This window comes from Astatotilapia calliptera, chromosome 14, assembly GCF_900246225.1.
Source record: "Astatotilapia calliptera chromosome 14, fAstCal1.2, whole genome shotgun sequence".
NCBI lineage: Eukaryota > Metazoa > Chordata > Actinopteri > Cichliformes > Cichlidae > Astatotilapia > Astatotilapia calliptera.
Window position 1 is genome coordinate 4920830 of NC_039315.1, and position 13019 is coordinate 4933848.

At 42.0% G+C, this 13019-nt stretch overlaps 1 protein-coding gene across 7 annotated transcripts in view; it reads right to left on the reverse strand.

The window, feature by feature from the left end:
* sptbn4b (spectrin, beta, non-erythrocytic 4b) overlaps positions 1-13019 on the reverse strand; it is a 119387-nt gene that overhangs the window by 49189 nt on the left and 57179 nt on the right. For all 7 annotated transcript variants that reach the window (XM_026191936.1, XM_026191934.1, XM_026191933.1 and 4 more), the window contains 6 exons: positions 11363-11603; positions 10928-11086; positions 8443-8573; positions 8133-8358; positions 2538-2740; positions 367-457 (listed from right to left, as the gene is read on the reverse strand). In XM_026191936.1, coding sequence (XP_026047721.1) covers positions 367-457; positions 2538-2740; positions 8133-8358; positions 8443-8573; positions 10928-11086; positions 11363-11603 — 1051 coding nt within the window. The remainder of the gene's footprint in view (positions 1-366; positions 458-2537; positions 2741-8132; positions 8359-8442; positions 8574-10927; positions 11087-11362; positions 11604-13019) is intronic.

Sequence of the window (13019 nt, forward strand, 5' to 3'; positions counted from 1 at the left end):
CTAACCGAGGCTTCATTAGCTAGAGCATAAAATACATTTTTGGCTATGAAATGGTGTGAAATAGCAGGAGAACGCTTTGTTTTCTTTCATAACCCCTCGTCTTTACTGTATGACGGCCATGTGCATAGTCAGCCCCCAAAGGCCCATTCTGAGCCAGCAAAATCTCTGCAGTAACTTGAAGAGATGTTTACTTTTGAATCTAAAGAACAGGGAAGAAACTGATAAACAAACACAGATTTTTGGGGTTTTCCTCTCTATTAACGTAGGGCCTTATCATACAGTATTAAGCGCCTTGAGGAGACTGTTGTGATTTGGCGCTATATAAATAAAGCTGAATTAAATTGAACTGAATTTTTAGCCTTTTACCTCATGACAGTCCTGGAGAAACCTCTGAAGTTCCCACTGGTCATTCAGTTTTTCCAGCCACTGCTGGGCCAGCCCTCTGTTCTTGTTTCCCCTGAAAAAGCAAAGGAAAAGGAGACTTCAGTCAAAATAACTCTGATTTAATTTCAGTTGTTTAGATGTGTGTGTACATTAGAAGCATTAGGTATTTACATCAGATTTAGGCTTAGTGTTACGCATTATAAGAGTGGTTAACTGAGTATGTGCCCAACAATCTCTACGATTGCTGTAGATTATAGAATATTTCACAAGCGTGATCAGTATCAGAGAGACATGGTAATGTTGCTAAAAGAGATCCATGTTTACTGCTGTTAACTGTAGATAAAGTAAAATATAATCACTTTATTTCTAACAAAAGCTAATGCAGTAATTATTATGTGAGCTAAATAAAGTCCATAAATTGCACTGTGCTGTGTTCATTTGTCTGTCTCCAGCACAAAAACAACAACATATGCTTCTTCTCATTTCTATTGTGAGGATACACATAGAAATCTATAGCCACAAATAACCAGCCCCACCCCCCTCACACAACACGCTGCACAATCTCAGCTTTCACAGAGATTTCACGGACGGGTGTCAGTCCTGGACCAAACACACCACACTCTGCTTTCTGTCTTTTGTCTTGCTCTTGCTTTGATTTAAATCCTTTAGCTGCAATTATTCTTTGTATTATGTTAGCGCGGCAGTTTTTGCGCTACGGACCGGTTTATGTCCGACAATATTTTCACGGACCGGCCTTTAAGGTGTCACGGATAAGTCCAACAAAATAAAACCGGTACCGGTACCAAAAAAAATAAGATCTATTCATAACAAACGGGAAGAGACCCAGGGAAACGAGTTAATGAGAAAAACAATTAAAAACAAAACAAACAAAAAAGATAAAAACCCTGAAAACCATAAATTTCACACCCGAGCCTCAACTCTCACGGCCCGGTACCGGTCCGTGGCCTGGGGGTTGGGGACCGCTGCTTTAGAACGTACAGCTGGGACTCCGTGTTTACTACAAGTAGCCTGAGGCCTCTTGACAAACAGCAGGTAACTTTTTCAAGTTACCAACTTGCTTGAAGTGCTTTCCTGTTTATAATTTGAGATTACTGTTATATACACTATGTAAATATATAACCGGTATAGTTCAATAGAGTAAAGCTACACACAAAAATCCTCCAACTTTCATTCATTCTAAATGTGTTCATAGACAGTGTTAGCTGCCAATGAGAGAATTTAAATGTTTTTATGCCTTTTTGATTAACATTAAACCTCAATAATGAAACTGAATCACTGATCATCACCGTCCTCTGTTTCAGAGCTTCTAGTTACAAACTGTCATCAAAAATGTACGGGAACAGTCCCATAAAAGTCTGAACACCTTCCTGATTTCAGTTCGGCTCTTCTCTTGCTCACGATCATCGTCCTGTACCTTTCTGTACCATTTTTCAACCCGGCTGCTATTTTTAGGTCACTGCTCCTGGAAGTACCAAACTCGTGTCACGCTTCGGGTGAGTTGCAAGATCAGGATTGTACTCATATTTTTTTCACATTAATGAGATGTTGCAACCAGAATTTGTTCCCCAGGGTCAAACTGACCATGCACAGTTCCGCTGAGCGTGTCAAAACGATCGTGTCATCATGTGCTGGCACACCACGCACAGAAAGTTTTCTTAAGGTCAGTAGTTCTTAAGGTCCTTCTCCACGGCTCCCTCCTCCAGCTTTTTTGGAGGGATACTGAGGCGTTCCCATGCCATCTGGGTCTGCCCCAGGGCCTCCTACAAGCTGGACATGCCCTAACCACCTCAACTGGATCCTTCTGATGTGGAGAGGCACCAGCTACCTCTAAGGCTCATCTCCACTGCTTGTATCCATCAACTCTTTCAGTCTCTACCTATAACTCATGGCCATAGATGATGGTTGAATGTAGATTGACCAGTAAATCAGCAGCTTCCTACCAGCTGCATCACACTGAATGAGTTGAAGGTTTTTACTCAAAGGGAAATTTGGTCCAATTGAAATCAGATCAGGGCTTTGATTTTTTTAATAGACACCTTTTTGTCGTTTTTTTTAATCACACTTCATACTTCAGACTATTAGCACTTACATTTCTTTTCTCTATATTGTTTTGCATGTACAGCACGTGGTACCTGTTGGCAAGAGTGTCGATGCGCTCCTTAATGCGTTCAGAGTAGATGTTGTTCTGGCTGATCAGACTTTCTCCTGCCTCGATCACAGCTTTGATCCTGTGCAGGTTCAGCTCCATGGTGGTGGTGAAGTCCTTGTGTTTCTTTATAGCCGCTTCCACTGTTTCCACTGTGGTGGGCAGCTCCACGTGAGCGAGCGCAGACTCCTAGAAGATAAAGACAGGAGAAGTCACATGATTTCTTTTTTTTCTGGTTCAAGAACTAAAAGTTAAAGTGAAAGAGAACAATAAATGTGATTGATACGAGTTAATATTGTTATTTTCAAATACTGGATTGCCGTTATTTGAATCCACATTCAAGTGTACATCCTTTTAGATAGTCAGCTGATCATACATTATCCATGTTTATCAGAAGGCTATTTTTGAGGATATCTGCGTTAGTGGTATGGTAACATATATATGACCAATCACAGCTCTGATTGGTTAACTGATTTTATAAAGAAAGATAAGAGTAAGAATTCATCTCTTTGTAGAATTATGAAGCAATAACACAAAAATAGGCTGAGAGCAACACAGAAGTTGAGGTGTGTGCAAAAGGAAACACGCAGTAGTTCAGCAAGAGCCACATGAATGTGTGTGCGCTTGAAGTACTTTAATCAGTGAGACTGCAATGAAAAAAAGAACATGTTGGATTTACTTAACACAGTGGTTGCACACAGATGTTTCACTTTGGCAGCAACACAAACAACTGAGTTCAATCAACACAAGTTAGTCATATTTAATAAACTCTGTGCAATTTGTGTTGATAAAACGTGATTGAAACATGTTTAGATGAAGTAAGTTGAGCTCTTGGAATATTTTAATCCTTCACAATTTTCTCACTTTAATCCAACACTATTCAAGTTATTGAATACTCGGTCACTTAAATACTACACGTTATCTTCATATTACATAATGTTCAACAAAGTCTAAAGTGGTTAACATAACATTTTAATAGATTTACAGCAACTTCCACTTCATCCATCCTATTACCTTATCATGGTTGGGCGGGCCTATCATAGATGTGATAGGGGTACACCCTGGACAGGTCGCCAGTCTATCATAGGGCTAATATGGGGCGATCGTGGCTCAAGAGTTGGGCGTTCGCCTTGTAATCTTGATTGTTGTGTCCTTGGGCAAGACACTGCCTACTCGTGGTGGTCAGAGGGCCCGGGGGCGCCAGTGTCCGGCAGCCTCGCCTCTGTCAGTGTGCCCCAGGGTGGCTGTGGCTACAATGTAGCTTGCCATCACCAGTGTGTGAATGTGTGTGTGAATGGGTGGATGACTGGATGTGTAAAGCGCTTTGGGGTCCTTAGGGACTAGTAAAGCGCTATACAAATACAGGCCATTTAATACATAGAGATCAGAGAGTACCCACTGCAAATTAAAAACCCAGGACCTTCTTGCTGTGAGGCAATAATGCTAACCACTGCGCCACAAAGCTGTCAATCTAGACTTAACAAAAGTAGGAAAGCTATGATTACAAGGCTTGATGCTGAGTGTGTCTTGTCTGCCTTTTATCCAGGGATTTTCCTGTGGTCTGAAATCTCCTGTGATCTTGTGGATTTCATGAGTCAAGGCAACTAACCACTCTTACTAGATTGTATCATGTGATCTCGACAAGAACAAATCAAGTTGTTGAATTTCATACAGATCCCACATGATTTAATTACGTTCACCATAGAAACAGGAAATTATTTTGTTCAAATTACAAGTTAGACTTTTGTAAATGTAACAACCAATTTCCTTTTTTTGGGGGTGTGGACAACATGACTATAATAATAATAATAATAATAATAATGTGTAACCTATTTGAACCCAGGTAGCAAAGGCGTGAAGCAAAGATGGCAAGTGTATAAAAAAAAGAAGTTCACCTCTTTTCTCAAACATATTCTGCTCCACAGCATGTTAGGTTACAGCATAAAACACCATTTCAATTTATCCTAGTAACAAGTGACCATCTTTTGTAACACAGAAAACTCAGGGTCAACCTAGAAGTTACTTGGTTTACGGCTCATTAGTTTCACCTGTTTGTTTCCACCTGCATCTTCTCATATGTATTTTTTTTGTATATACTTTATATATATAATCATGTCTGTTTTGTTTATTTGCATTGGCTAATTGACCTTTCTCTGCCTCGTGTTCTTTATTTAAATATTTCGTTTGTTTTCCGTTATTTGAACATCTTTAGGTTTTGGTATAATAGTCAGAAACTGAAGCCTTTAAAATTGACTCTGCAGGAAAATGGGTTTGTTTCTTTGCCATTGAGTCAAACAGAATAGAAGAAGAATAGGCTCATTCACTGATAATGAAATTCTTATTTTAACGACTAAACGAGCCCATATTTAAACTCTACAATTTAAAAATGAACATCCTCTGAAATGGGCTGTACCATAAGCAGGAAGGACTATTCCTAAAAGTAATTAGTTTGTTCTGTCAACAGTTTAAGAGCTGATTGAAAGACAACAATTGCATTTCGTCTGTATCGACAGTAGTCTTCACATTCAGAGAAAATAAATCAAACTGAGGAATTAAACAGGGAGATGAAGTCAGAGATCAATGGCCTGGAACATCTTTCACACTTATTGGAAAAAAAATGCTGCTCTCTCTAAATCAACTCCTTCAGGCTAATAAGAAGAGCTGGTCCCTGGTAAAGATTTGTTAGCAAACTGAAAGAGACGTCCCGGCCAACACACACACGGACGCACACACATCCGCGAGCAGACACACACGGTCAGTGTCAGTTTTGCCTGTGACATTTCAGATCGGAAAACTAAACCTTTTTACATGTAATACAGACACAAATGCTGACTGCAGAGCCAGAACTGACTGTTGGTCTTCACCACGTGGAAAAACTTCACCCGTAGAGCAGTTGAGGCTTTGAAAAAATACTTATAAAGTAATATGAGTATGATGTTTTAATACAGCGCTTTAATACATTATAAAAACAAAAGCCCGGCCATTATTTGGCCATCTGACAATTTCTAAATCTTCTTTTCTCATCACTTTAGAAACACTGATCAAGGTGGGAGGTGGTCATATCTTCTGTTTGAAGAAGGGCAGTCAATTAGAATCAAGCTGACTTAAAAGGGAAAAAAAGATGGTTTTAAAGGGGGCGGAGCTTGTTTCACACAGAGGTTGAACTGAGGGGCTTCAACAAGGACAATAAACCACGCAAAGCTACTCTAGCAGAATTTGAGTATAAAAATATGAAGCTGAAAATCAGTTGTCACTTTTATTTTGCTAATGCGCTGAAAAATAAAAGACTGATTTTTGCAAACAAACGCGTAGTTTGTATTTGAAGAAAATCTAGCAAAGTAGAACGTGTATAATTGGCGCAGTCCTATAAATACCACCGTAACATCATATGGTGGTAACACAAAAACAGACATGAGCATCAGAACACTGCCAACATCTCTTCCTCCTACACTTCATCAAGAAGCTAGAAAATACATATAGAATTACTAGAAGCTGCTGCTCCAACACCCCATAACACAGACACACTGCAAGAAGACACCTGCTGACGCACACGTGCACACACACGCACACACACACACCCTCCCTCTCCTCTTTCTTTTGCTGGCCGAGCTTTAGGCCAACGCCCAGGCTAGCTGATGCTCTGCTGCAGTCACCAGGCATTATTAAATCTGTTTACAGAGACTTCAAGTTGTTTTGATGCAATAAAAAGTATAATAACAGAGTTTATTCATTATCATTTAGGCTGACTTAAGGATGAAGTAGTAGTGGTAGACTATTTTCTCATCAGATGCTGACCTCAGTTCTAAGTTTAGCGTATAGTAACATATGTCCATTTCAGCCAACTCTTTCTTTTTCTATTCCTGCTCCTTACTTTGGTTCACTGTTATAAACGCAGAGTAAGTAGGATTTATTTCTGCTGCTCAAAATAAGGATAAACAAATGACGGCATTAGCTGGGCTGCATATTCTTTTTCTTTACTGATTTTGTGTGCTCTATAGAGCTCACTCTGGTCTTGTCACGGTCCTGGATCGGTGACCCGGTGTTTTGAGTTTTGTACTTTGATTTTTGGTGTCATCATGGTTTATCACTGCTAGTGTTTTGGTTTCTGTTTTGTATTTCTAGCTCTCTAGTTCTTCTTTGTTCTGTGACTTCCAGTTCTTAGGTTTTGTTCCTGTGGCCTCATGTTTAGTGTGGGTTTAGTTCTGTCTTCATATTTATTTTCTTGCGCCACAGTCAGTCGTGTCTCATGTCGCAGTTTGTTTCTCCTGTCTCTGTGCTCCCTGTTCCCTCTATTCAGTGTCAAGTTCGTGCCTCTGTGCCTGTCGTGTGTTTCCTGTTTTATTTTGATAGTCCCTGTCCTGTGTGCAGTGTGTCTGGTTTTGATTCCCCTTGTCTCGTTAGCTCTGATCACTCCCAGCTGTGCTCTCCTTCTGTGTCTCCTTCCCTCGTTATCCCTCGGTGTATTTAAGCCCTGCTCTTTGCTGTGTTATACCCTCACGGTGCTGTGGTTTTCCTCTGTGTTTATGGTAATGTTCAGCGTCTCCTGGTTTTCTAGTTTAGCTTTCTTGTATCTCATGTTAAAGTGGCCCCCCCACACTCCCTAGCAGATCGTTACATGGAGAAACCTTTGGAATACAAGTGCGCTGATCCACACAGGTATGCACACGGGTGTTCACTGCTCGTAGACCCAAATTACACCTTTCTTGGCTGCTACTTCGAAGCACATCTGTCCTGCGTGCTGCACAACAACATTGAATATTTAGTATTTACTGCTGTTTACACTTAGCTAGATTAATGCGATGGTGTTGTGTTTAGTATGTTGCTTTGTTTTTTGTTTTTTTTTGTCTTTTTTTGCTTGTTTTCTATTCTTCTCTCAACAGGTGATCCAGGAGATTTTTATTTTTTTTCTCCCCCCCTTTCTCACTGTCCCTCTCCCCTTCTGTTTTTCCTTTCCTTCCTCTTTCTTTCTCCCTTTCCTATCTCTCACTCATGTCTGTCCCGTCTGTAACATCTGAAAATAAAATATAATAAATAATAAAAACAAAGATCGACCAAATGGACCAATACGGCAATGCCACGATGATCCATTTGGCAAAGTAAATCCATTGGGTATCCTTGTTGGTCTTCAGACAACAATTCTGATGGCTAAAGAACCAAATGGGACAGGCGAGAAAAAAAAAATAAAAATTTTTTATCCAGCAATAAAACTGCCGCTTTTACTTTATCATTCAGTCTCAGAGTCCTGTGTTTGGGTCCTGCATTCTGCCTGCCACCTTCTGAAGGCAAGATATGATGTCAAGGTAAATAAAAGCACAGCGAATATGATTCGCCCCCTCTGTAGCAGCAGTCTTGAAAGGCTCACCTAAAAGCTGCAGTGTAGAAGCATCGTCTAGGCTTTCTGTGATTGGAGTACTTAAAGAAACTTCATCAAGAACATTAGTCTACTGTACATAAGGTAAATAGTGGAGATTTTCTATTACACAGGGTGTCAGTGCCATAAATAGGGACCCAAATTTCAGGCCAATCCCACTAAAATTTCATTTTGCACCACTGACAGATGAAGTGACGCTGCCACACACACCTGGTTGTTGAGGAAGGATTCGGCCTGTTTGACGTCACGCAGGAATAGATGGAAAATGTGAGCCTGGACCAGAACTTCTCTCCTGCTTTCCCACATCTCCAGCAGCTTGTTCCAGCCGACATCGAGTTTCTGGAGCCACTGCTGCAGGGCGGCCTGTGGGAGAGGAGCCTCCTCGGACTCCAGGAGCTCATTCATGGCTTGCAGGCGCTCGTAGTCCTCTTCGTACCTGCGTGAACAGAGAGCTGCCCAGTTATTCTCTACACAGCCTGAAATAACATCACATAATATATTGTAGAAAACATTCACCTACCGTCCAATCTCTTCCTTGAGAGCAGCGTGCTCGTTGATGAGCTTCTCTGCCTCCTCCAGATTGTTGGGCAGCTGCTCTGAGGCAGCGGCGGTCTGCGTCTGGACCAACCAGGTGAGGAATGAGTCCAGGTCCTGACAAGACAGGGTAAGGAGCATGAATCACAATTCATTAATTATACATTAGTTCATACTCTGGAAGTTTGTGTAGACAGAAAAACTTTCTTTATGACCTCTACACGACATCCGCATGCTGTTTGTACTTTTTCACTCTTGCAATGTGGAATTAAGGACAGCGTGCATTAATTATTTTTATAGCACCCACTTCTCCCCTGCCACTTTCTCAGTAGTATTTATTTATTGTCATTGTCAAGAACAATGAAATTGCGTTTGGGGCTTCCATACAACCCAAAAAAAGAAGAAAATAATAAATACCCCTTAAAACCCAAGTGTACATATTTAACCCAGTGTGACTCCAATGCAATAAGACAATCCTTAGCAATAATGTTCGTAGAAATTCAGACAAAGACCTGAGAAACATGACAAAATACAACAATATGACCTCTTCAATATTATTGTACTGTGAGATATGATATCAGATATGATAGTTATCTATTTAAGAAAGAGGGGGGGGGGCAGGAGGGGGAAGAGAAAGATATGATGTACCAATGCAGACCAGTTCATTGCTATTAAGAAGTTGGATATGGTTATTGTCCGTGAGAGGGGGGCAGAGAGTTCAGGAGCCTCACAGCCTGTGGATACAGGCTGTTGGCCAGTCTGGATGTTCTGGCCTGTATAGACCTGTACCTTCTCCCTGAGGGCAGCAGATGGAAAAGGTGGCGCGCAGGGTGATGTTGGTCCCGCAGGATACTGTGCACCCTCCTCAGACAGCGAGTGGGGAAGATATTACTGATCTCTGGCAGACTTGTTCCAATAATTCTGCCAGCTTCTTTCACCACCCGCTGGAGTGCTTGCTGATCGGCCTTGGTGCAGCTGGGGAACCACACTAGAAATCCATACGTCAGAACGCTGCTGATGGCACAGTTGTAGAAGTTCAACATCAGAGATCTGGGAATGTGTGCGCTCCGCAGTCTCCTCAGGTAGTAGAGGCGCTGTTGGGCCTTCCGTGCAACTGAGGTGATATGGTTGCCCCAGGACAGGTCCTCGGTCACAGTTACCCCCAAGAATTTAAAACTGCTCACCCTCTCCACCGCCTCACTGCCAATGAAGAGAGGCAGATGGTTGTTATGACCCCTCTTCCGGAAATCTACAATGATCTCCTTGGTCTTTTTGGTGTTTAAGACCAAGTTATTGTCGTGGCACCATGACTCTAGTTGTTGCACCTCTGTCCTATAGTTTGTCTCATCGTTGTTGGATATAAGTCCGAGCACTGTGGTGTCATCTGCAAACTTAACAATGAGATTGGACGCGCAGGAGGAAATACAGTCATGGGTGAAGAGAGTGTATAGCAGAGGGCTCAGAACACACCCCTGAGGGGCACCGGTGTTGACCACAAGGGTGGAGGAGGTGTTCTTACCCACTCTGACACTCTGTCTACGGTTAGTGAGGAAGTCCACAATCCAGTTGCACAGAGAGGAGTTAAGTCCCAGTTGGTGGAGTTTGGGACGGAGTTTGTATGGCCGGATGGTATTAAAAGCCGAGCTGTAGTCTACAAAGAGGAGCCGTGCATAGGTGTTCCTGTGTTCCAAGTGCTTCAGTAATGTGTGCAGCACTGTGGCGATCGCATCCTCGGTTGACCGGTTCTCCCTGTATGCAAACTGGTGCGAGTCCAGGGATGGTGGAAAAGCAGCTCTGATGTGTTCACAGTACCGGAAAATGGAGTCAGTTATTCCTTAATAATGACAGGTTGGCTGATAATTAAGCTTGAGGTCCTTTGGCCCTATTTAACTTCTATTCTCTTTGAAACTTTTCAAGTTGGTTTCTTTATTGAGCCCTGCAACAACGCCCTCAGTTTTTAATGTAGAAATTATTTATCTAAGAGTTTATAAACATGTTTGGGGTTTAATCGTTCATAAACATAATTTCAGATTTGATTAAAGAGTCAGCAACTGAAAGACAGGCTCTAGAATTTATATCTCTGTAGGATGTTGAAGATGGAGGTGCCAGGAGAAAAAGGGAGGACTGGTGTGACAGAAGAGGATGCTAGAGATAGGATGAGATGGAGGCAGATCATTTGCTGTGACGAACCCTAAAGGGGCAGCTGAAAGAATAAGAAATATATGTACATGAAGTCTTACCACTGCCTTGGTCTTTGACAGTCTACCCTCCTGCTTGCTCCTTGCTACTGTTCCTGTTCCTTGGAATTGCTCCTGGTGTCTAGTTTTGTTCTTTAAGATTTTTTGTTTACATTTATAGCAAATTTGAATAAAGGTCAAGGTCATAGTGAGGAATAAACCTCACTTTTTGCTCGCTGATGAATTTCAGTAGCAAGTGGTGTTCAGAGTCAAACACTTCTTCCTTATTTGTACCTGTATGAAGCTCTGCAGCCTGCTAGCCACCATCAGTGAGTCCTCACATCCCTGCAGGGTCCGTTTGAGCTCCTCCCACTCCACACTGATGCCATCAAACTGCACAAGAACCTCCATTGCCCGAACCGGGTGAGCAGTGGCCAGATGCTCTGCCTCTTCCTGCATCACCAAAGAGAAACGCTATTATATGGTGCTGCTAGCCTACTGATACCTCAGAGTACTTAAAATCATATATACTTTTATACCTATTGTTTGGTTTCTTAAACTCACTTAGCCACTAAAAACATGAGAAAATTAAATCCCTGAAATACAAAAAATCATCTCTACTTGTCCGTTTAGACTCTCCAGTTAAGTGTAAAATATTACTTTTAGGGATAGATTTCAATTCTACAGCTGAAAAACGTCATATAAATGTTTTTTGTGTAAATGTCCTACCTGTAAGTGCAGTAGTTTGGGCTCCAGAACAGACAGGGCTCCCTCCATAGTAGAGAGGCGTCTCTGCAGGGCGAGGACCCCTCCCAAATCACTGCCCACATACTGGGTGGCGTCAATGGCTTTTCTCTTGTCCTGGATCTGGGACTTGATCTCGGCACACTCCAGCAGGTAGTTCTGCAGACGTAACATCGAGTCCAGTTGATCTTTCTTCTGCTCGACCAGCTCCACGATGCTGTTCCACCTGGAGAGGTGTGACAGACGGCGCACAATAAGACTGCAAGTGCACTTCAAGAGAGGCGAGTGTTGTTGTTGTGTGGGGGGGAAAAAAAAACGTGTGATTCACGCCTACCACTTGCTTTTTGTAAAAGATTTGTTTTAGTTGTGGATATTTACTAAGTGTGTAACAGTTCTAAAACTGTTACACACTTAGTAACACGGTTTGATAAGATGACATCCTTAAATCTGGATTACATTTTTACCTAATAAGTCAATATAATCCAAATAAGCAGCAGACATATCAACCACCAATAACATCGAGGTGAAGCGATTCAGATTCAGTCATCTTCGTGTTGATGATGTGACGCTGTTTTCTTTGTAAGTCTATTTCTAACATTTCCTTTGTGTTACTCCTGACTTTGAAAGAACTCGTTGTTATTTTGACCTGATATGACCTGCTCTGATTCACGTGAGACACTTGTTTGTGATCCACTATGCTGCGGCTTCGGCTCAGCCTCACACATCGTCATCCAATATGTTCACCTGAATCTACTCCAGACCAACAGATCTCAGTACACACCCATTCAGCCAAGATACACGCGCGCGCGCGCACACACACTCACGCACATATAAACATATAAACACAAATCCTTGTGACCGTACTGAGGTAATGTCAGACAGAGCGCTCAGCAGGAAAACATCTCAGTGACACTGACCTCAGGGCTGGAAACCTGTTTTAAAAATGTTCAGTGAAAATTTTCATTGAATAAATCTGTTATAGAATTGGAGTAGTTATGTAATTATTAGGGGTGCAACGATACTCGTATCGATATTGAACCGTTCGATACAGTGCTTTCGGTTCAGTACGCATATGTATCGAACAATACAAAATTTGTCATTTATTTTATCAACTTTCCTTCTAACGATGCTGTCTGTGTTGAGCGCTCAGTGAATCTGCGTTCGACTACTCCGCCTAGGCTGCACTGTCGAGCGCAGATCCACTGAGCGTTCAACACACAGGATCATCAGAAGGAAGAGCGCAGGGCAAGCTAGCGAGACAGAAGTTAAGCTCTCCTTGCAACATGGCAAATTGAACCTCCCCCAACCTCATTCAGATCTGGCGTTTGGAATTATTTTGGTTTTCATGTGACGTATGACCCTGAAGGTAAGCGCGTCATGGACTAAAGTAAAACAGTATGTTGGGTGTGCCACGCAATGCTCAATTACATGGGTGGGAACTAGTGTGTTAGCGCAGTTAGCTCGTTAATGTGTTGGCCGTCTAGCCCCATGCACGGGGCGATCAGGGGTAGCTCGTTAACGGAGATTTGCCGTGTTGTGGCGTTAACATCATTTCAACGAGATTAACGCTGACAGCACTAGTGGGAACACAACGAATATGACTGCACATTTACACCGACATCATCCTAGTACAAAGACAAGT